The sequence below is a fragment of the Paramormyrops kingsleyae genome, chromosome 9 (assembly GCF_048594095.1).
Source record: "Paramormyrops kingsleyae isolate MSU_618 chromosome 9, PKINGS_0.4, whole genome shotgun sequence".
Taxonomy (NCBI): Eukaryota; Metazoa; Chordata; class Actinopteri; order Osteoglossiformes; family Mormyridae; genus Paramormyrops; species Paramormyrops kingsleyae.
The window spans coordinates 21,567,202-21,592,259 of NC_132805.1; the positions used below are offsets into that span (position 1 = coordinate 21,567,202).

General features: G+C 43.5%; 2 protein-coding genes across 5 annotated transcripts; one reads left to right on the top strand and one right to left on the bottom strand.

Annotated features, from left to right (window-relative positions):
• On the top strand, positions 1-24,821 carry LOC111838654 (sialic acid-binding Ig-like lectin 13). Of its 4 annotated transcripts, XM_072716525.1 has the most exons (10): positions 1-75; positions 16,058-16,153; positions 16,966-17,063; positions 17,765-18,154; positions 18,555-18,860; positions 19,048-19,311; positions 19,633-19,902; positions 20,141-20,246; positions 21,941-22,109; positions 23,350-24,821. In XM_072716525.1, exons 3-10 carry the CDS (start codon positions 17,024-17,026, stop codon positions 23,452-23,454), a joined length of 1,650 nt encoding a protein of 549 aa, XP_072572626.1. In that variant the 5' UTR covers positions 1-75; positions 16,058-16,153; positions 16,966-17,023; the 3' UTR covers positions 23,455-24,821. The 4 variants fall into 4 exon arrangements, 3 of the variants coding, with proteins under 3 accessions (XP_072572626.1, XP_072572627.1, XP_072572628.1); XR_011993020.1 differs by lacking the exons at positions 1-75; positions 23,350-24,821 and adding an exon at positions 21,114-21,254 and having other exon boundaries at positions 16,060-16,153; positions 21,941-22,078; XM_072716526.1 differs by lacking the exons at positions 1-75; positions 23,350-24,821 and adding an exon at positions 23,219-23,341 and having other exon boundaries at positions 16,060-16,153.
• LOC140592528 (uncharacterized) lies at positions 2,678-4,586 on the bottom strand. The gene is made up of 5 exons (XM_072715922.1): positions 3,994-4,586; positions 3,599-3,827; positions 3,261-3,491; positions 2,930-3,071; positions 2,678-2,848 (listed from the first exon to the last, which is right to left on the bottom strand). Exons 1-5 carry the CDS (start codon positions 4,487-4,489, stop codon positions 2,678-2,680), a joined length of 1,269 nt encoding a protein of 422 aa, XP_072572023.1. The 5' UTR covers positions 4,490-4,586.
• Positions 24,822-25,058: the final 237 nt, after the last annotated feature.

Here is a 25,058-nt window from a genome sequence, read left to right on the forward strand (position 1 = left end):
GGTATGTAAGGATTGTCGATCTCTTCCCAGGCTGGGTGCTGGGTGACAAGTGTCTGGGTTTATGCTGCTGCTCAGGTAGGACACAGGTGGACACATGATGTGTAGAATAAATGTTGAACTTGTGTATCTCGTGAGTATGGTCTGAAATGGGTGTATGTTTGCAGGAGAATGTCACTGCTGTTTTGCCTGTTTTGATTGTTTTGTAAGATTATGTGGGTTGTATTGGTATGGTTGTGAATAAGGGGTGGTTACCAGGGCTAACTGGGTACTGGCTGGTATAGTGGGTGGGGGTCTTGAGGGTATTTTATTGACCGCTTCCCCATCTATAGAGCCAGTGAATGTGGTGCTGGAGTTTGGGAGCTGGAGGTTGTTTCCTGCACTGCATGGAGTGAATGTGGGGTGAATTATAGGTACTAACTCCAGGATGTGGTTTGCTGTGATTTTTGGTGTTAACTCCCACTTGGATATGTGAGTCCTTGGTGTGTATGTGTGTGGTTTCCTCTTCCCTTCCTTTTCCTCCAGGTAAGCACCTTCCCTGGCTGGCTAAGGGGTCAAGGCAGGATTATAGCGTTGGACCACCAGTGCCTGGGTTTTGCTCTCAACCCCTATTTGTCATGTTCTGGTTGTAGTGGTGTTATATGCTGATGATTGTTTATCGGCTTGGAGGTTTTAAATATTGTGTTAATAAACTGTTTTAATTCTGGGATATGCATCTCTGTGTTCATGCAAGGTGGCTGCGGGTGGAAGTTCTGGGGGTTAATTATACATCCTAAGGGGCAGGGCCTTGGGTGGCGTAGTCTGGTTCTTGCGTAACCTTGCAGCCCAAGGTTACATGTGCATAAAGCCAATGATAGGCCTACCTTTGTTGATATTGACATGCTGTGAACTGTCATAGCCTAAATGAAAACGCAAAAGGGTATATATGAAGAGCATTTATTTAAAGGCGTATTTGCATATTTTCTGTTCATTTAACATTGCTTGTCTTTACATTTCATTTTCATTCCACATTCTTTTCACATTCACACACTCATTCATTTCATATTGCTTTTTTGTACAGTTTCTTTTCATTTCACATAACTTTTCTTTACTCTTTTAGTGACTTATTGTACTCATTTGTTGCAGACTTTGCATTCTTTTGGAAGGAGTGTATTTGTGGGCTGAGCCAGAGTGGTTAATTTTACATGAGAGTAGAGTGCAAACAGTTCTGTTGTCTAACGACATCCTATTCTCTGCAACAATCTTTCGTACCATGCTAAACACCTTTTCTGAATTTGCATTGCTATGGGGAATGCATAGTAAAAGCCTTCATAAGTTTTGGCAGCTCACTGAATCTCATGTCCTTTCCTACCAGGCCCCAAAATCTGTTGATTCTGTCTTCTTGGGGGAGTTGCTTGCTATCTGTCACCTGATAGTCTGTGAATTCCTCCCTCATCTTATCCCCTTTCAGCCTCAACTGAGGGAACAGGGCCCCTAGCCTTTCCACTGTAAAGTAAAACAAGTGTTTGACTGAACATTGCAGATCTAAACAAGTATCAAGTATACTGTGCCAATTATTTCTTTGGTTATCAATGGGGAACTGTCCCCAGAGGATGTTGTTATGATGCGATGTAAAGCCCTTGAGACAAATTGTTTGTAAAAATGGCCTGTACAAATAAAATTGTCTTGCCTTGCTTAACATCAATAGGCTTTATGCCCAGCTCCACTACTTCCTGAACTTAAGCCAGCTCCTTTATTTCCTGTAAATTTCTGCACTACAATGGTACTGTTACCACATTGCACATAGCTGTACATACTGTACATATCTGTTTATATGGTTCATACTAAATATCCATATTTATTCAGTTTTTCTGTAATATATTCTGTTAATACACTGCATATATCTATATTGTTCTTACTACTACTATAATGATACTGCCACTACATTGCACATATCTGTACATATTGTTCATACATTGTTCATATTACATAGCCATATTTATTCTGCTCTTATAAGGTTACTGCTAATACACTACACATACTTATATTTAATTTATCCAGGTGTGTCTGACCATTGCTAGGGTGGTTGCTAGGGTAAGTAGTGGAGCTGGGCATAAAGCCTATTGGAAACTGTTTCTATTATCTACCTGTCCCTGGAGTTATGTTAAGGCGAGCTGCAGGGTCCAGCACTTTCAGGTCCTTCAAGAGTGGATGGTCGAGGGGAAAGGAGGAGAACATCTTCTTAAGCACTGCCTCATAGAAGCTTCTCACAGTTCTACAACAGCATAAGAGTGAAAAAAATGCATTAGTGGTAATATTTTTAGGCACACTACAGCCCATACTCTCATACTGTCAAAAGATGATATCATAATATAACTACTGGGTAATACACTCACTGAAAGATTTTCTTCTCGGCTGACACAGGGAGCTCAGCGCTTCTCATGAATGCCTTTGTGTCTGCTCTGATAAAGAGATCTTCATCAGCCAACTGATGTCCATCTCCATACTCCACCTCCCTGAGAGGTATACCCACGATTGCCCTGGCTGGTATGAGGTAGCCCAGCATCCTCTTTATCAGCATGCACATCTCCTCTTCAAGTCTGTGAATTTGTGCAGATAATATCAATGGTCACAACAAAATAACAGTGAAATAAGAATGCTACAATAAACACAAACATTTAATTATATATTATTCACTAATTCATTCAATATCATTGACACCCACCTGGAAGGCAATGTTAAATTCAGATAAAGGCTTAAGGGCAGCACTCAGGAACAGGAAGTAGGTCTTCATGATTGGATCACGCAGATGGCTTGCCAGATCACGCACTTTAACACTCCTCTCTACTTCCTCATGACTGTTAAAGTAGGCCTACAGTACACAGAGATACAGGATATAGTAAACTGCATAGTAAACTGTGTAGATATCTGCTGAGTGGAGTTACCATCCTACCTGTAGTGCATCCCACTGGTTCAGCACCCTCTGGATGCAGGTTAACAGACTTAGCCATCTTGTGCTGCAGTACCTGAGGAGCTTCAGGTGGTCTGAATCAGTGAAGTCTACAAACTCTTTGTAGACTTCACATCTTTTTGCACTGAGAGATAGAAAATTACTCTGTTAGTGGTTGGAATTGTGAGTGAGTGAGTGTGTGTGTGTGTAAAGAATATGAACTGCAGGTCTACTAGGCTACCTTATTCATGAGTTAGCCACATGCAATGTTGTTACATTATAACACACACAACATTAGGCGAGATAAATAGCAGGCCTATATGTATGCATTTACCTTTTATCAAAGTGGGTGTATATCCCCACCAGGATGTCTTCCACCGGTACCTGGGCTGCTCTGATGCCATAGCCAGTGGCCAGCTGTACCAGGTGGCAGATGCAGCCAAGGTCCTGGATGTGGGGCTGGCTGGTCTTCAGTCTGCTGATGACCGAGTTATGTTGGCCTTTCATAACACTCGCATTATCAGAGTTAAAGGCAATCAGATTATCCCATAGGATGCCTCTTTTTCTATTGGAAACAGGAAACAATGCCACAAACCGTCTCAGACAAAATGTAAGGTTGTAATTAAATCCAAACTACTAAACATGTCAACAACACAGTGCAGTTCCCCTTACCTTAATGCTTCACTCAGCTTTCCATACAGATTTTCTGCATTTCCTACATTGCATGTAGGCATCTCCAGGAATCTTGTAGCGACCTGCAGAGTGGCCTCATCGTAGAGTCTAGTCAGGATGACGAATTCTTTGTCTGTTTTGCTGTTGTTTGATTCGTCACATATCAGTGAAAAGGGCTGAGATCGGTATGTTTTGGCCAACTCATCCTCTAGTTCTGCTGCTATAGCACCTGTTGAGTGTCCAGTAATTAGCTAGTAGCCTACAACATGCATGCCATGGGTTGATGCTCAAATGTTAGAATATTCAAACACATTTCAAACCCATTTTATACCGTTTTAGCAAACTACAGTAGCCCAGCAGTAAGATAGGTAGCTAACGTTATATAGCTAACTTACCTTTGATGAGTTGAGTAGCCTTCGTTTTTCCCGTTGAGTATTTTCGTGCAATAGCAGAGTCCGGGAACATGTCAGCTACGCACTTGTTGAAGTCATCATGGAAGGAGAAAGGAATGTTGTTTTTGGCACACAGCATTGCCATTTTTACCTCTGCACTTGTGACCTGGTCTGCCTCAGTGGCATTTCTCGTCACGAATGCTGACATCGCCTGGGCATGTTTTTGTGCCTCTAGCCCGCGCTTGTGCTTGGCAGATTTGTCGTGCTGGCATATATCATTCCTTCCCCCGTGTGCGATGCTAAAGTCGCAGTTACAAATCTTGCAAAACGCGTGACTGTCCCCCACCCTGCTCTTCTTCAGAAAAATAAATTTGTTGTCCCATTGATCGCGGTATTTACACGAGGGTTTTGGTTTTTTGGCAGGAGTGCCTTCCTTCTCTGTCCTGGCGTCCATCATCTGTCTGATTTTTCTTCTTTTTTTCCCCGCGTCGTCACTCATCAACTCATCATCTGACCTCACACACTAACCTCGCGACAACTGGCACCTACAGTACCTGTAGTAGGCTACTGCAGGTGGCAGTTATCGCGAGGCTAGTGACAGAGCTCAGATTTTTTTGGGGGGGATGTTTTTTTTTTTTTTTTTTAATAATGCAGGTTAAAATACGGGAGATTTACGGGAAAATACTAATACGGGAGGACGACGGGAAAGAAGGGTAAATTACGGGACTTTCCCGGCCAAAACGGGATACTTGACAGGTATGCATTTGTGATCAATTTCTCTTGTAGCTTCCTCAAAGAAGTCAAATAAATTAGTTAATCAGGATCTACCTCTCCTAAATCCATGTTGGCTATCCGTCAGAATGTTATTTGAATCCAGGTAATCTACCATTTTCACTTGGATTATAGCTTACATTACTTTTCCAGTTATGCAAGTTAAACTGATTGGCCTATAGTTTGATGGATTACTTCTATCCCCGTTTTTGAATATGGGTGTTATATTACCATGCTTCCAATCTGAAGGTACCACACCAGCAGAAAAGGATTTGTGAAATAGTAAAGTTAAAGGTTGGCTAATAATATCCCTCATCTCTTTTAAAACTATAGATAAGATGCCATCAGGGCCCTGCGATTTATTTATTTTGAGCTCAGCTAGGCTTTGTACCACATCAGCCTCAGTTACAGTATACATATATTGGTCATAGACGATGCTGTTTTCGCACTAAATGGTGGTAAGTTACTTGTGTTCTCTACTGTGAACACCTGTGTAAAATAATCATTAAACTCATTTACTATATCAATTTCATTTCAATTATAAGGTCCTTACTATCCTGCTAATTAGTGATTTCAGCTTTTAGAGCTCTTTTGGAGTTAAAATATTGGAAGAAACTTTTAATGTCATCCTTAGCCTCCAATGCAATCTTCTTTTCTACATTCCTCTTGGTGAGTCTAATATTATTTTTTAACTCAACTTTATTTTGATCGTTAGTTATTTTCCATTTGTGGAACAGAGCCCTTTTCCTCCTGACTTTATTCTTAATTTCCATAGTAAACCACCTTGGTTGTAGTTTCCTAGATTTAGTTTTGCTGGACACAGGTATGAAGGCCTCTTGCACTTGCAACAATGTGTTTTTAAAACATTCCCATGCATCTTCAGCTATTGCTGTTTAACACCATCCAGTTTACAGTTATTAGTTTCAGTCTCATACCATTAAAGTTAGCCTACCTGATGTTGTATATTTTTGTTTTGGACTAAAATTAACCTCATATTTACTTTATTTCACTACCATCCAGTGGTTCAAAAACCTGTAATTTTCCAATCCTATCCTGGTTATTAGTGAAAACAAGATTTTACGCTTTCCGTCTCTCCCGACCTATATTCTTAACTAGGGGTGCACCGATTGCAGTTTTCTGGCCGATCAACGATCACCGATCCTTAGGCAACCTTACCTGCCGATCTCGATTTTTTTTTGCCGATCTTGTTTCTTTCATAACTAAAAGACAGTTACTTCAATGTTTCCATTTTTATTGAGTAAATTGATATGAATACTCACAAAACATGAGGTAGTGTCCTCAAATATAAATGAACATATAAATGAGCATTGCTGTTTGAAGTACAAAATCATATTTTTTCTTCCAGACTTTAATTTCTCTAATTTTGTAAAAAAAATATATATATATAGCTGTTATGACACACTTGTCCAACAAATAGGGAGGGAGGCAGCCTGCACTGCACCTCTCTCGGGAATGGGAGAAAAGGCTGATTTAACCCTCTGGGGCCTAGGGGTAGGAAACACACTTTCACTGACTGGGGCATGATCACACATTTCATCACACTTAATTCATGGCAAATAAATTATTTCTTATATATTTGTTTTGCCATTACACTCATCTTTATTTTAATATATATTGTAAATATGTCAGATTTTTGTTAAGTTTGAAATTTGACATCAAAGTATAGACATTGCAAAATGCAGTTTGGAACACTTGCAGAAACATTATAAAAGTACATAGTAAGCAATGCTGGCAGTTTGTTTTGATCCCAGATATCTGATCACCAAAGTCTTGGCTACATGTGTGACGTTGCGTGACAGAGAGTCGGACCCAGATATGCAAGGCAAGCAGGGTTTATTAACCAGCCTTGACAGAGCGGCAGAAGTGTCCCAAACGAGAGGCAAGAATCGGAGTCGGGGGGCAGGCGAGGAGATCGAAGTCCGGGAAGTCAGTCCGACGAACAGGGACGTAGATAAGACACCGATGGGGAAGGCAAAACAGGACACTGGACGGAGCAGGGCAGGCGGATCAGGAACGGGAGCTGGGCTGGAGAGAGAAGGTAAGAACGAAAGGCGCTGGACCAAGGTAAGACTTACAGACACGGGGCAAGCGGGGAGACAGGAGACAAGAAGCTGCTCGGTAAGGCACAATAAGAACATTGGCTCAATACTTCGCACCATGGTGTGGATCCTACTTCCCTTTATATCTATGCTGATGAAGTCAGATTCGTTACACCTGTCGAGTTCCGCCCCTCCGGGACCGGGAACGTCACAGAGCCCCCCCCTTGACGGCAGCCTCCTGGAGGCCCTCTCCGCTTCCGGGGACGGCCCCGGCCTCGAGGGGCTGGTTTGGATGGGTTGGCTAGGTGAAACCTAGAGGTTAGGTCTTGGTCCTCCACCTCCCGGGAAGAGACCCAACTTCTTTCTGTGGTGTCGGCACACATCCAGTCCACCAGGTACTGTAGCTGGCCTTGTCTACGGCGGGAATCTACAACCCCCGAGATTTTCCAGGCCGGGGTTGAAGGGGGAACGGGCGGCATGTCCTCCGCCGGTCTGATATCCTGACGATGCAAGCTGTAATGAACCGGCTTGAGCAAGGATATGTGAAAGGTAGGTGAAATGCGATAAATCTTCGGCAGTTGGAGTTTCACGGCTACCGGTCCTACTCGTTGTATTACCGGGAAAGGTCCAATATACCTGACCGTGAATTTCTTACACCCCGGGATGCGTAGATTCTTGGTAGAAAGCCAAACCCTTTGGCCGATCCGGATCGGGAACCCGGGCCGTCGTCGGCGGTCTGCCTTGGTCTTCAGGACTTCAGCCCGGGATTGTAGTGCCTCCTTGACTGCCCTCCAGGTACGTTTGCTGTCCTGATACCAGGATTCCACACTAGGTACGGAACAGGCAGGTGAGTCCCAAGGGAAGAGAGGAGGTTGGAAACCTAAGACACACTGGAATGGAGACAAGTTTGTGGCGGGGTTAATACGAGAATTTAGCGAATACTCCACCCAGGTGAGCGAAGGAGCCCACTTCGTGGGGTCGTGGCGGGTCATCAGTCTCAGGGCTTTGGCCACCTCCCGGTTCCTCCTTTCAGCAAGCCCATTGGACTGGGGGTGATAGGCCGAGGTGAGACTGAGGGTGATATTCAATTTGGCACAAAATTCCTTGAAGACCCTGGAAGCGAACTGCGGTCCCCTGTCAGACACTAGATCCTCCGGGATTCCCGTATGTCGAAATACCTCGCGTACCAGGACCTCGGCTAACTCTGTGGATGTAGGAAGTTTAGGTAGGGCTACTAATCTACACATTTTAGAAAACCGGTCAACTAGGGTCAAGATCACGGTTTTTCCTTCTGATCGGGGAAGGTCGGTATGAAGTCCATGGTCAAATGAGACCAAGGTCTGTCGGGGACGGGTAATGGTTGCAACAACCCGGAGGGAGCCTGGTTGGTGCTTTTACACTGGGCACAGTCTGTACAACTGTTGACATAGGACTTAACCTCTTCTCTCCACCTTGGCCACCAATAGCGACGCTCCACTAACCTTAGGGTGGCGCCGACTCCGGGATGACCGGTTCCGGGCTGATCATGGATCCAGGCTAATAGCTCCGGCCGCAAGCTTTTGGTGACGTACCATCTACCTGCCGGGCAGTCGGGAGGGCGGCGGTGTCGCTCGTGGTCTGCCCTGATCCTCTCCTCAAGGCCCCAGGTAATGGTGGAGACGAAGCACTTGGGATCAAGGATGGGAGACTCCTGCATCTCACTAATGGGGGGGTCGAATTGGCGGGACAGAGCATCTGCTTTCACGTTACGGTTTCCGGGCAAATAACCTACCCGGAAGGAAAAGCGAGCGAACAATAGGGCCCATCGGGCTTGTCTGGCTGAGAGGCGTTTTGCGGTTTGGAGATACTCAAGGTTCTTGTGATCCGTGAGAACTAAGAACGGGTGTCGAGCGCCCTCGAGCCAGTGTCTCCACTCCTCCAATGCCAACTTGATGGCCAACAGCTCTCTCTCTCCTACCTCGTAGTTGCTTTCCGCCGCGGAGAGCTTCCGGGAGTAATAGGCACACGGGTGGCGACGTCCCGTCTTCGGGTCGCATTGTATTAGGATTGCCCCCATGCCTGCTTCCGAAGCGTCCACCTCGACCTCGAATGGTACCGGGTTAGGTTGGGTTAGTCTGGGTTAGGTTGTTTCAACACGGGTGACGAACAGAAAGCCTTCTTCAACCTCTGAAAAGCAAGGTCCTCCCCCGAAGTCCAAGGAAGACGAACGGGCTTACCTCGAGTGAGAGAGGTGAGTGGAGATGCAATCTGGCTGAAGTTCCTTATGAAACGACGGTAAAAGTTAGCAAACCCTAGGAAACGCTGTAACTCACGTAATGTCCGGGGCCGAGGCCACTGTAGGATGGCCGAGGTCTTTTGTTCCTCCATCGCGACCTCCCCAGGACGGATAATGTAACCCAGGAACCTTACCTGGGGTTGATGGAACTCACACTTCTCTCCTTTTGCGAACAACTGATTCTCCCGGAGGCGCTGGAGTACCTGACGCACATGTTGTACGTGTGCCTCCATGGAGGGGGAGTAAATCAAGATATCGTCAATATAAACCTAAATTTCCTTCGGGATAAATAAAGTATCTCTATCTATCTAAACGATCACAAATCGGTCCAACACATCATGAAAAATGGAGTTCATGAAGGCTTGAAATATAGAGGGGCTATTAGACAATCCATAAGGCATCACGAGATACTCATATTGACCCCGATTGGTGATGAAGGATGTCTTCCACTCATCCCCCTCTCTGATGCGCACCAGGTTGTAGGCACTGCGTAGATCAAGCTTTGTGAACACCTTCGCCTGACGTAATTGCTCCAACGCCGGAGGGATCAAAGGCAATGGATCCCTTCTCTTGACGGTGATTGCATTGAGGGCGCGATAGTCCACCACCGGACGGAGTCCTCCATCCTTCTTTTTAATAAAAAAGAACCCTGCGGTCACGGGTGAGGTGGAAGGACGTATGATGCCTTGACTCACCCCCTCTCTTATATACGTGTCCAAAGAGTCCTGTTCGTGCAGGGACACCGGGTACAGTCTTCCACGGGGTAGTTTGGCGCCCTCCAGTAAATCAATGGCGCAGTCGTTCTGTCGATGAGGTGGTAGCTGGAACGCCTTTTCCCTGCTGAACACGTCTATGAAGTCCACATACTCACGCGGAATCTTCTCGAGGTCCTCCGGTTCAGGGCTTTCCACTCCGGTGGCCCTGCATGGAAGAATCAGACAATCCCGCCGACATCCCTCCGACCATGTCTCGATAGCCCCAGTTCTCCAATTTAGTCTGGGGTTGTGGCGTCTCAGCCAGGGGAGTCCCAATATTAAGGGATCTTTCGCTCGGGGAAGTACAAAGAACTCTATTTCCTCCTTGTGGAAAACACCTACTTGCAAGTTACAGGGGTGGGTACGATGTATGATAGTTCCCTCTCTCATACGTTCACCTGTTACCCCATGCACCGACAGACACATAGAAAGGTCGATAACCGGCAGCTGAAGCCGTCTAACCATTCTTTCCTCTAGAAAGTTACCCGCAGCTCCGCTGTCAATTATCGCTGGGATCTCTACACTCCTCCCCTCCCAGTTGAGGATAACAGGTAAAGAAAACTGGGTGATACTGGCGAGAGGACAGGTGGGGTTACTTACGAGAGCGAGGCGACGGCTGGATTGCTGCCTCAGAGGGCAGTTGGCGACTACGTGCTCCGGCGCTCCACAATACAGGCACAATCCCCCCTGCATCCTCCTTCGTCGTTCTTCCGGAGACAGCGGTGATCTACCTAACTGCATGGGTTCCGTGGCATTGGGGCTGGACCTTTCAGGTTCAGCGACCTGGCGGCGTCTGCGCCGATCCCTTACAGTGTTATCCAGGCGGACGGCGTGTCATACCAGATCGTCGAAGGACGGCGCCTCGCCACGGGCAGTCAGCTCGTCTTGTAGATCATGATTTAGAGTGCGCAGGAAGAGGATCTGTAAGCAGTCGTCCGGCCAGCGAATGGCGGCGGCTATGGTGCGGAACTCCAGTGAAAACTCGGCCGCAGAGCGGTTCCCCTGTCGGCACTCCAGGAGCCGCCAGCCGGGTCTTCTCCCCACGGCCGGGTGATCGAACACCTCTAACAGCGCGTCATGAAAGTCTCTCGCGGATCGCAAACAGGGGCTGCTGTCGGACCACAATGCCTCCGCCCACTCGCGGGCTCTGCCTACTAGCAGTGATACCGTAAACCGTACTTGGGCTCCGGGGGTGGTGAACATCTCTGGGTGCTCTTCTACGTATATTCCCACTTGCATCAGAAAACCGCGACACTGATCGGGATCTCCGTTGTAGCGCTCCGGCACGGCGATCGGTGGGGCAACGGCGCGTGGAGGAGAAGGCGGAAGAGGTATTTGCGCCGCTTGGGTTGCGAGCAGTTGTTCTAGCGATGTCAGCCTTCCTTCCAGGCTCCTTGCTGGGTCCATGTTAAAGGCGAAATATTCTGTGACGTTGCGTGACAGAGAGTCGGACCCAGATATGCAAGGCAAGCAGGGTTTATTAACCAGCCTTGACAGAGCGGCAGAAGTGTCCCAAACGAGAGGCAAGAATCGGAGTCGGGGGGCAGGCGAGGAGATCGAAGTCCGGGAAGTCAGTCCGACGAACAGGGACGTAGATAAGACACCGATGGGGAAGGCAAAACAGGACACTGGACGGAGCAGGGCAGGCGGATCAGGAACGGGAGCTGGGATGGAGAGAGAAGGTAAGAACGAAAGGCGCTGGACCAAGGTAAGACTTACAGACACGGGGCAAGCGGGGAGACGGGAGACAAGAAGCTGCTCGGTAAGGCACAATAAGAACATTGGCTCAATACTTCGCACCATGGTGTGGATCCTACTTCCCTTTATATCTATGCTGATGAAGTCAGATTCGTTACACCTGTCGAGTTCCGCCCCTCCGGGACCGGGAACGTCACAACATGAAGATGACTAAATGGTGTAGATGCAACATTAATTTGGATAAATAAATAAGAAAAACCTAACTCATGTAACTATTTCTGGCTCCTTTCATTGAATATGTAGCAACTTTCATGTGTATGAATGAGCCATTGTCACCTGGCCACGTCCCCAACCCGCTTTTATGGCGCTGAAGGGGATGTATCTGGATCGCGTTTCACCGTTGCGCTGTTAATCAAATTACCATGCGAATGCGATTTGAATACGCGCTAATGCGGCTATTTAGAATGTGAATAGCGATCTTCGGGTGAGAGCGGTACTACACGCCCCCGATGCAGGTAAAACAAAGTAAGATGACATGGTTTACTTTTTTGCCAATTTAACCTAATTAAAAAAACTTTAATACTTCCGACAATGGACGTTTTGAAAAGAAGACAGATTACGGATTTAGCCAGCGTTTTTTTCATGATTATACATTAAGATTTCAGCGAGATATTTATAAACTGAAATAGACGCGAAAAGTACGCGATGTCATCGACGACATACTCGACCCCAAAGAGTTAAAAGCATATAACTAAGATCGGTGGATCTCATGGGAATATGGTCGATTTCTGATCCCATCAAATTAACGTGATCGAGGCCGATCGATCGGTGCGCCGATCGATCGGTGCGCCGATCGATCGGTGCGCCGATCGATCGGTGCGCCGATCGATCGGTGCACCCCTATTCTTAACTAATCTCCCTGCCCCCCCAGTCCCTAGTTTAAACATTGCTCAACTACCCTACACATACGCCTCCCCAATACACTGGTTCTCCTCTGGTTCATATGCAACCCATCTGGCTTGAACAGGTCCCACCTGTTCCAGAAGGTCTTCCAGTGCCCCATAAAACTAAATCCCTCATTCCTATACACCACCCTTTTAGCCACGCATTTAATCTCCTTATCTCAGTTAACTTAGCCTGGCTTGCACGTGGTACAGGAAGTATTACAGAGAATACCACCATGGATGTTCTGCTCCTAAGCTTATCTGTGACATCTATAAATTAGTGCTGTCAAACGATTAAAATTTTTAATCAGATTAATCACAGGGTTGCTGTGGATTAATGTAGATTAATCACGATTAAATAACATCCATCCATCCATCCATCCATCCATTTTCTCCCGCTTATCCGAGGTCGGGTCGCGGGGGCAGCAGTCTCAGCAGGGAAACCCAGACTTCCCTCTCCCCGGCCACTTCATCCAGCTCATAACATTCATTTTTAATCTATATTCATCGCATTTAATTTTGCATGAGCAAACAGACTCAAGAAAAAAGGGAATATATATGCACTTAATGTCTTGATCCGTGTGGGCGAGCGAGCGGGTAATCAGGATCGGTTACACGGATATCCAAGAAAACAGGGTTTATTCAACGACAGACCAAATACATGGCAACACAACGTTAATGACCGGACTGGGGAATACTGACTCAGACACAGACTAAATACACAGGGTAGGCAGAAAACAACAGGCAACAGGTGAAGACAATCAGGAAGTAACATGAGGTAACGAGGGGGAGGTGACACACACGAGGATCGGACGAGCCGGGCGTGACACTTAACATGTTTATTGAACATCTTGAACACGAGTCGGATGCATTCCATCTGTCACAGAAGTGCAATATACCATGGACCCACATCAAACCCACTGGTTAGCCGGACAACTTGTCAGATTTAAGGTACCTCAGTTTAAATGGTCTTTATCTTCATTCACTTACAATTAGCCCGAACTACCGTAAATCTGACAAATAATCCGACTAATCATGAAATCCAATTCTAGCCTGGTTAATTTCCATTGTTAGCAATATCAGTTGATAACACATTAGCGCGGTGCTTTTTGTATAAAACTCCGTAGCAACACGTCCACAGATAAGTTGGACGGTATAGTGTGTGCGACCGATTTAATGAGCCACAAATGAGTAGTAGTGCTTAAACAGTATAAAACTACAACTTTCCCTTCTGTTGATAAAAGGCGCAGCCATCTTGGATTCTGAACTCGGGATCCTCTGTGTTGCTCCGAGATGGCGCATGCCATCACTTCTGGCTTCAATACTCGGAATCCACATAAGTCGGAATACGAGTTCCCAGGGCAAATGGAATGCAGCAAAACTGCCCGAAATGGGTATTATAGGGATTTTGAGTCATTCTGCGCTGCAGATGGGTTAATTGCGTTAATTTTTATCAGATTCATCATGATGATGGATTAATCCGCGTTAACCCGTTAATTTTGACAGACCTACTATACATTTATCCTGTAGAACAGCCCTCCTGCCATTGCCTATGTCATTGGTGCCAACATGCACCATGACCACTGGATTCACCCTGGCTGGGGCCAAAAACCTGTCCACACAATCTGGAAGGTCCCCTACCTGGGCATCAGGCAGGCAAGACACCGTACGGGACCGTCTATCACGGATGCACGCATAACTATCTATACCTCTAATAATTGAATCCACTACTACCACAACCTCCCTCCTCCTGGGTGGAGGGGGCTCCTCAGTGCCCAAGGGCCCTCCTGCCTCCCCAGTCTCTTCCGGCTCTAAAACTGGAAGCATCTGAAATTGGTTAGACACAGTCACTTCAGGTTGCCACCTCTGTAAACTGTGCATGCCCTTTTGTATGTCTATGACCTACATTACTAGATGGTTACGTATTACCTGTACATTGAGATATCCTAGATATCTGGAAACCTAGATATCAGGTTTTCTTACACATAGGAACATATGATTATACATTATTTCATCTACTTTTCTGACATGTACAGGAAACTGCATCTCGTAGTGGAGCACGGGATCTCATTTTCTTCATTCATCAAAAATATTGCCATTACAAGGGCACTTAATCACATTTTTTCATTCAGACGGGTGCCTCATAGGGCTCTTCGTGAGTTTTTATTGGTAACACTTTATTTGCAGTGTATTTGTAACATTTACACAACTGAGTTTCATTTCAACTGTTTCGTCATGTAGACCTGAAGAAATTTGACAGAATACACCTTCAAACTCTTAGAATAAATTTAATTGAATTTGATTAATGGCCTTAAGTGTTACCAACAACTAATTATATAGGATTGACTGCACACTATTAATGTCTCATGCTGTGCTGTGTATATAGTCTATGTGTTTGTGTATGTATCTTTGTCTATGTGTAGAGGCTGGAGGCTGATGGTGCCTGAGCCCCTACCTTTTTTGCTGAATGAATTTGCCCCCTTTTTGAGGGTCTTAGTGGCCCTTTTCGACAATCAACGAACATGAAAAATTAACAGACCCCCCCCCCCCCTCCACCAAGATTAAACAAATGTACAGAAGGGAGATCCCACTTTCGCCCAGGGTAACAACATTTTGAATAGTCTACATGGCACTGTGTAGAGCTAGAGGGAGTACATGGCTGTAGGTTGAATATCTGTTCATGACTGTAAATAGTTTGGGAACCACTGCTTTATATGAAAATAAGGAAAGAGAACAAACACTGTATGTGATGGTGATGCAGGAGGTAGTGCTATTGTTTGGCAGCAAGAGGGTTGTTGGTTTGAGTCCTGGTTCTTCCTGACTCTGTCAAAGTGTCTTTGAGCAAGACACTGAACCCCAAATTGCTCCTGGTGAACAGGTTGGAACAGGTTGGCACCTTGTGTGGCAGCCTCTGCCACTGGTGTATATGGGTGAATGTGAGGCAAGAATTGTAAAGTGCTAGGAGTAGAAAAGTGCTATATAAATGCAATCCATTTACCATATTTCATCATTCATTTTTATTCCAAAAAAATCACATGTTTATGGGCATGACCAAATATAGGCCACCATCATGCTTCATTTTCAAAATAAAGGGGTTTTGGTGGATTTCAGTAGATTCACAATGTAAATTAAAGAGTCCACGTTCGATGTTTTGCTTGTTACCAAAATCATCAAGGGCGTAGCCTACTTGATGAATTAATTATATTTCTTGCACAGCTGCACCTCTTTTGAGTTAAGTCTTGTGGATGTGATCGTGCTGGTGTGGGGAGATTATAGTAACTCAAAAGTGCAGAACTTTTTAAGGGCTTCCTTACTGGACAGAAGAATAGACCTCATAGAGAGCAAAATGTAGTCTTTGAAAGAAATTGTGTTGAATGATTTTTGGGAATGTTGATTTTATCCAAAAATTTTATTCTATTGATTTAATAGAATATTTTCCAAATAAATCCTTTGATTTACTGTCATATCTGTAATGTTTACTTAAATGTTGTTGAATTATTAGTTTATTATTTGTATCATAGTTAAAAAATATAATTTACCATTATTTTTTTTATTGAAAATGAGAGGTATGCTGTGAAAAGAATGGTCCAGAAAGCCACACCAAAAAATATTAAAACCAATCTTTTCATGGATAAGGAAGCCTAAGAAGGTAACCAAGAGGTAAGAAACAAATTGGATGATAAATAATTGTTTTGAGATCAATAAATAATTGATTTAAGATGGGCCTCGACCCGTCTAACATAAGAGATAGGAACAGAAAGCTAACACATATCCGAAGGTTAAATAGAGAAATACATTTAACAGCATTGGACTAGAGAATTATAGGATTACTGCACCCGGCATAAAAATGCAAGGAACAGACAGGGGCCTGTAATGTGATGAGTCAGTCCCACATGCTCAAAATCTTGTTGAAAAAGTCAATGTTTAACTTCTGCTTTTCACAGCTGTCTGCTGTTACATGTTGACTCCTACAGTTATTGAAGTATAACAACAGAAGCATAGCAATTTAAAAGACTAGAGAAGAGGATGTTAGATGAAATTCAAATATTTAATATTTTTATTTTAAAATTCAAATACTTCAGTATTTTATTTGAGTCGGGAATGATGCAGCCATGCTTGGGATCATTTGTCTTTGGAAAGATTTTTGTTACTCCACTTCATATTCTGAATTTGATATGCATGCATGACCAACAACTGTGCATGTAATTTATATAAGTATAAAATGTCCTTTTGCCAAAGTTAAATTAAAGTATTTAAAGTTAAGTTATTTTAATATTCCTAATAATACAATTCAGTGTATTAATACATATTAAAACTAATAGAAAAGACTTTGACAATAGTCTTGAAAAGGAGAAATGTTTGATAATCTACAACAATCACAATGTTGAAAAAAATGTATAATGGTTTAGGAAACTAAGACAGCAAAAACCAACTTCCCTAAACTTTTTTTTATAATCTTCCCATTTCCTCAGATTTGCTTGTTTAGTTCAGGATCAGCCGCTTTTGTTACTCTCTGGCACTTTCACGGTCATGGGTCTTCACAGAGTTCTCTCCCTATGTATGGTATTTGGTGAGTTTATTATCTTTTTAAATATTTATAGATAATTAATGTATAATTTATTGGTATTATAAATCTGAATATTTGTCTTGATTGTAGCAATACTTATATAAATAAGATTTTGTAATGGCTTATATAAATATAGTTTCTTTCCAGAACCTGTTGTATTACTTTACTTTGTAAGACAAAGTAAACTTTTAAAATGTTTAATTTAAAAAAATTATTAATTGTGTTATATTTTACCAGTATGCTTCATTTTGTTATAAATTAACTTGAGAATAATACTGAAAATCAAATTGAAATTTGAAATTAAGCTACTGTATGACATTTCATCATGGAAATTGTGTGTGCGCCTAACAGGACATCAGATATGTACACTATTTTAAAGGAATCAGGTATTTGATTACTATGCTGTGAAATAATTCATCTGTGATATACAGACAATTACATTGGGACAATAAACATGAAAAGATAAGCACTGTGTTTCCACATTTCCTCTTTTCTTAATTTAACTCACTTGTGAAACATCCCTTACCACAAAAATAGCTGGACAGACTATAGAAAATGGTGCATCCATCCATCATAGCATATTCTCAGTCTGCACATTTTCCCTTCAACACTTCTGCATTACAGAAGTGTATTTTAAATTTGAAACATTGTTTAATTGGTTGATTCTCTGCAGAATGACATGAAACTTCATTCTGTCCTCACAGGTTTTTTAAAAGAAGGCTGCCCTGCGCACATTTCCATCCTGATCCCAGAAATAGTGCCAGCAGTATTGGGCTCATGTGTGGTTATTCCCTGCCACTTCACCATTCCCACCAGTCCCAGGCACACTGACAGACAGCCCGTTAAATACCACGTCCACTTAAGATACCGCTTTTTATTTGGCAAAAGGACAGCTTTCAGCAGTGATGACACCACTGAAGTGCACAGACATTTCAAGGGAAGAACAGCGCTGGTGGGAGACCCCAGCCAGGGGGACTGCTCTCTGCAGATTGACAAATTGAGGATGAATGATGGAGGCCGTTATGAGATGGAGCTGAAGGAGAAAGGAGCAAGCGAATGGACAGTCTCCAAGGCCATCTCAATCACTGTGTCAGGTGAGGAGCTTCTTCTCAAAGCATTTTAGAAGGGCTTCTGGGTGATTAAGGTACCTTCCTTCAAAGCACAAGGTAGATTAAGGCTTGGGAAAAAATCCGAATAAGAATGACAGTTCACAAGATTCAGTTCTGACTGTTTCAGTAGTTAAGTCAGAAGTCCAGTCAAGTTACAGAATTTCATTGTTCTGCAGCATAATGACAATACAGCTCTCTAATCTTAACTGGTCCATCGTCCTCCTGAAGGAAACTCCAGCTGATACGTAAGCTGAGAAGGCTACATCAGCATGGATGTGAACCTCAGGAGGACTTACCTGCTTATTTTACTCTTTGTGAATTAAACTGAAGTGTGATTACTGAAGTAGCAAAAGTATTAAACGCTGTGCTGTTTATTTCCATCTAGGTACCCCTCCAAAACCTGAGATCAGTGACCCTGGCACTATCATAGAGGGGCAGCTAGTCACCCTGAACTGCACAGTCAGTAACAGCTGCCCTGATCAGCCTGTGCAGGTTCTTTGGAATTGGGAGAGAGGGGCCAGCCACTGGCATCAGGAGCAAAGGCTGCTGCCTCAGGTCCGTGGGCAGCTTCAGGTCCTCCTCAGCTCCCTCTCCTTTAATGCCTCCCACACAGCTCCGCCTTGGGTCAAATGCCTCACCACACTCACAGACAGGCAAAGAGCATTTACAACCAGGAATCTGCACATCAGGTGTAAGTTTCTCTTGTTTGTTCTTTATCTGTTGCGTAATAGCACAAGGAAATCAGTTGTTATTGCCTTTATAAAAAGCACATTTTAAAAAGTGTTTTGAAAATGTTTTTAAAATGTCATCCAGTCTTTAAGGTTTTTGCCTTAAGTGTTCTAAGACTTTTTCCTACATTGTTGACCATGCTCCACCAGTTCCACCACGAGACATTGCCATTCAAGTCCTTAGCCAGGCAGTCCAAGAAGGGGGGAGCGCATTTCTCTCCTGTTCCTGTAAAGCAGACCCCCCCGTTACAGAATACCAGTGGTTTTACACTCATCAGGGACTTGCCATTGATCTGCCCCAGCGCCTGCAAACGGTCCGGGTCTACAATGTGACGCGAGGAAAGAGATTCCACTGTACTGCTACGAACCAAATCGGATGGGCAAAATCTACCCCAGTCACCATCGATGTTCAACGTGTGTCTATCACGGTCATGTTCTTAACAACCTAGTATAGTAACTCACACAATATGAGTTTGTTCTGAATACACTTATCTAAAATGATAAATTTTTCAATAAGCTACGTAATTGATTTCCTTAAGAAAAAGTTTAGTGTAATTTTAACTAGTTTTTTCTGTTTAATATTATAGGTACAGGTTTAATACTTTAACATTTTAATCTTCTAAGTATTAAACCTGTACCTGTAATATGTTCCCATTAATCCATTTCTTCACCTTCTACCATTACTGGTTTGCCAGCCTGGTTACTTTATTGTTAGCTCACATCCTTGTTTCGTAGGCCAGCCGGTGATCTCCCAAAGCTCCTCCTGCAGCTGGGCTGGGGGGGGGCTCATGTGTCAGTGTGTGGTGGACTCCAACCCCAGGTCTGCTGTGACCTGGAGTGTGGACGGGAGCAACTCTCTGGATGGATACAATACTTCCGTTTTGGCACAGGACAATCCGCTAGTAGCTGTGCTGAGGAGGGATATGGGTTTGCCCCTCAGTGTGGTTTGTTATGCCCACAACATGCTGGGGAATGACTCTGCCATGCTAATGGACAGGAGCGAAGGTGAGTATAAAAAAACATTAACTCGACGTCTGTCAGTTTATAGAATGCAATCCGTTTATTTGCAGTAATTGTCTTATTTATCTTATTTATATACAGTTTTCTGATAGTGATGTATTACTCAATGCTCCAATACATCTTTCGATATGTAGCCTCTCATTAATCCTAATGCGACAGTTAGGTATTACCATTCATCTGCATGTGTTGCAGTTGACCTATTATCGTGTTTATTTGCTGACAGATTCACTGCTGTGGAAAGTGATTTTTGTGGCAAGCATCTTCCTCTCTTTGCTCCTACTCATCCTTCTCTTCCTCCTCCTTCTCCATTATTCCAGAAAGAAAAAAAGGTATGTGTCCTGTAAATTGTAGACCTTGTCACTACTTTAAATATTACCAGTTTGGTTCCTCTGCCTCACAATAACACTGCACAACAAAGTTTTTGCTTCTTGAACACTGTTGGGAGTTCCAAATAGATTTTTGGCTGCCGATCACGAAAATCACATCCAAATTTGCCCATCAAGTACCGTTTCATGGAAATCTTCAGTTTTGTTATGTATTTTTCTTATATTTCTGTCCAAAAGTTTTCATTTCTTTAAGAGACCTATCAACAATGTTTTGTACAGTCTGGGCATGTCCAGGCATGGAATCAGGCCAGGTTGGAAACTATTCTGAGGAAGTTTGGACCCTGGGCATGCCTGGCCTGGCCGAAGCCAGCTTGACACTGCCTCAGCAGGCTATTAAAGTGGCTTGTATACACAGATGCTGCTCATTGGGTTAATAAAGACCTGATAGTGTGTATGTATTGTTTCAGAATATAGTATTGCCTCAGTAGCAATGTAACAAGCAAGCTACATGCTATTGATGTTTGCAGTACGATTAGTGTCGGTCAATATGTCTCGTATGTCATAAGATTCTGCTATATTTGTGGTGAATATACGCTTGCGCCTCAGAGATGCTCAGTGACTGCTCTTGTGAAGAAAGCATATCATCTGTACTTCGACTGTAAAATCGATGATCAAGACAAGGAATGGACACCTCACATTTGTTGTGCGACAAGAGCCTGGCTCAGAGGCACTCGAAAGACAATGCCATTGTCCCGATGATATGACAAGAACTGAAAGACCATGGGATGGACTGTTACTTCTGTTTGACTAATGTGTCTGGTTTCTCTGCCAAAAACAAGAAGTCAGTTGAATACCCTAATCTACCTTCAGCAATGAGACCTGTGCCTCATGACGACAGTCTTCCAATTGTGAAACCACCAGAGGAATGGACCTTAGACGAAGCAGATGAAGAAACTGCAATGCAGGGAACTAGCAGGGACAATAATCCAGATTTTGAACCGCGCCCATCAGGTGATCAACATCTCACATAACACAGTCAGAATTAAACGATCTGGTCAGAGATCTGGGTCTGTCAAAAGCAAAAGCCGAATTGTTGAGTTTGAAACTTCAGGAATGGTGTTTGCTGTCATCAGGTACAGATATTTCTGCTGACTACTGTTGGACACTGCAGCGTGATGCACCTGACATTGAATACAAATGAAAATCAACAGCAAAACACTTCTAATTATGTTAAACTTAATATTGTATGAGAAACAAGAATGCGATTAAATACGTTATTGTCGGTAAACAGTTAACTGTCTGTTTCTTAGAGTTCCTATGTGATGCAGCAAAACCAAAACTATATATGTGCATGCCCACCAGGTACCTGTCACAATCAGCAAAAACTTTTCAGGAAGCAAAACTTTAAAAAAAAAATGTTGTGCAGTGTTATAGATTGACTATAAAAATAATAAAAATCAGTGTGTGTCAAGGTCTGAGATATATTAAATACTAAGCTAACATTTGGTGCTCATAGTCAAAATGTTGAATGAAATGGGCAGGGGAAAAAATGAATGACTTTTTTTTTTACAAGAGACATATAGTCAAGTCATTTTAAATTTGAGAAAGTTATTTAAATCATAGGTGCTGGATAAAACCACACAAGTCACTGAACAAATGTTCACTAGTATCAGCTAACCAGTCATTTATATGCACAGGCACATCCTCAACTATGGACATCCTGCTGTGCACCAGACAAGCCTGGGGCTTTACCATGAGCACACCTCATTGTACATTAATTGTACTGAAGTCACCCACATCTACACCAATGGCAGCTACCAGCTTGTCTACCAGAACTGCACTCCAATCTTCATTCAGAACAAACAGGTAACACACTGAGCAGATATGTCTTCTGTAAATCATAGAACTTGCAATGACTCTATGACCTGCAGTGTGGACGAGAGCAGTTCCTTGAATGGATACAACACTTCCATTTTGGCAAGACAATCCGCTAGTAGCTGTGCTGAGGAGGGATATGGGCTTGCCCTTCAGTGTGGTTTGTTATGTCCACAACATGCTGGGGAATGCCATCCATCCATCCATCCATCCATTGTCCAACCCACTTATCCTACTGGGTCGCGGGGGGTCCGAAGCCTATCCCGGAAGCAACGGGCACGAGGCAGGGAACAACCCGGGATGGGGGGCCAGCCCATCGCAGGGCACACTCACACACCATTCACTCATACATGCACACCTAAGGGCAATTTAGCAACGCCATTTAGCCTCAGCATGGCTTTGGACTGTGGGGGGAAACCGGAGTACCCGGAGAAAACCCCACGACGACATGGGGAGAACATGCAAACTCCACACACATGTGACCCAGGTGGAGACCCGAACCCAGGTCCCAGAGGTGTGAGGCAACAGTGCTAACCACTGCACCATCACGCCACCCCCACTGGGGAATGCCACTGACCAGCAATTGGTTTGGAATAATACATCGCAGCCTACACTGTAGCATATATGCTTATTTAGACTATGCAGTTAATCGCATTATTATTTTATCAGGAATGCATTCTAAACTTTCAGTCCATGCTACTAATAATAATCATATACATGTTAATAGGCCTGTCTTTGTGTAAGGGTGGGCTGGCTCTGAGGTTAGGGATCTGTGCCAGCAATTGGAAGGTTGCTGGTTCAAGTCCTGTGAATGCCAGAAGTAATCCTACTCCATTAAGCCCTTGAGTAAGGCCCTTAACCTGTAACTTCTTTGTCCTGGGTATGACATTAATCTGAATGCAGCCCTGCAAGCAAGGTCCTCCAATTTACAGGGATAATTTGGGGGTTGGTGGTAGGATTGGCACTCCAGCCAATGGACTCCCACTGTTCCGATTGGACTAGTGTAGTGCTGAGGTATTACCTGCTGCTTCGCTGCACTCAGGTTCTCATCCCTGAGGTGGTTTGTCATGTGGTGCTTGCTACTTACCTCTGTCTCTAAGGTGGAGTGAGACTCAGGTTGAGCCAACTTATTTGGAGCCCCTCAGCATGGCCTTGCTGGTTATGTTAGCCGAGATACAGCATCAGCTGTGTTACCAGTGTAAGTGCTGAGGAGAGTGTTGCATCCCCACAGAGACGCCAGCGGGGGAGGCAGGTGGACTTTCCAAACAGGGCCCAACGCGAGATGCAAAGCCCCAGCAGTGACACTGAAACAGCCATATACGTTGAGATTATTTGAATTAATTAAAGCTGTTCTGCCTGTTGTTGTTTTATATAAAAATCTAAAGTATAATTAAAGGCATGATGTGCTGTGGTTAAGTGACATGATAACATTTAAAAATGCTTATGTGTTTGCATGCTTTTTTTTCTCTATATATTACAGTATTCACTAGAGGGTCAATTCTCCCATGTACGTAAATGTGTGCAAGTCAAAAGAACTCGGAACTGCAAGTTTTTTTCACTTAAGCTTATTTGCTCATCGACTTATGTCTGGGGTTTACATGCACCTAGACTAGATATGCACTTTGGGCAGAGAAACATCAAAATACGGGCGCGTTGCATGTAAATGTTCCTTAATAGCATTCTGCCACTGACTAAAGTGCTTTTAATTGCATTTTTCACTATGCGCGCTGGAAGGCTGTATTGAGTCACACGCCACTACATGCCCAAACACAATATCTCAGTGTTCAGAAAGTGGAACATGCAATAAGATGATTTTTTTTCACATTTAATATATTACAATCCAACATGCATGTGAATAATTATGTAATTATATAACACAATAGTATATAGAAATATATTAGTATATACAAACAGTTTATCATTCGACCAGATTGACATCTGCCTTGTCAACACGCCTAATAGGAGAATCAATTTGACTAGTAGGTTAAAAAAAATAATTGGTTCAATTAAAATGAGTAACAAATAATGGAAGAAGTCGCAATCCTAAGCCACAGTGCATGTATTTGCACTCCTGCAAGAGTGTGACAGACAATCAGAATATTCTAGCCTCACCTTGATGTACTTGAACAGACTGACATTGAATACATAGTATGTTTGAGTAGATCATGAAACGCTTTGTTAACCAATACAGGATGTGATTTGCCCTATATTTTTGTACACACACTTATACATACATACATACTAGGACAGGGGCCCCAAGGGAACTGCCTGATCAGGACCTTTGCCTAATTGGTAACCAGTCAACACTTAATGGGGTAAATGTGTAGGTTTATAGTGCTAGTGACTAGCAGCCTACACTGTAGCGTATACGCGTGTTTGGACTATGCAGTTAATTGCATTATTATTAATGTGTTCTAAACTTTCAGTCCATGCCACTAATAATACTAACATTTACACTTACTGTATATATCAATTATATATTTAACTACATGTTAAATTGATAGATCATGCTACCCTTTGCAGCAAAAAAAAAAATATTATGCTTCTATCATGTGACATGTACTTTGTTATAGCTTTATTTCACTCTGAACTGAAATATGAAGTTTTGTGTATTTTGTGTTTGTTGTAACCAAATATATATCACTCCAAATCAATGAAATCAAGAAAAAAAAATAAAAAAATAAACAACATACATTTATCTAACACATCTTGGCATTATCTACTGACTTTGCTACAGTTTAATAGTGGCAGCAATCAAGGACATATAATAATTGATACTTTATTGATCCACATGGGGAAATTGTCTTTACACCTCCCTCAACTTGCCCTTTGTAGAGTAAGTTGTCTGTGAAAGGCAGCCACCCATAGTGGCACCCAGGGAGCTGGGGGTTAAGGACCTTGCTCAAGGACCCACTGATGTGCGGAGGCTAGGTTTGAACA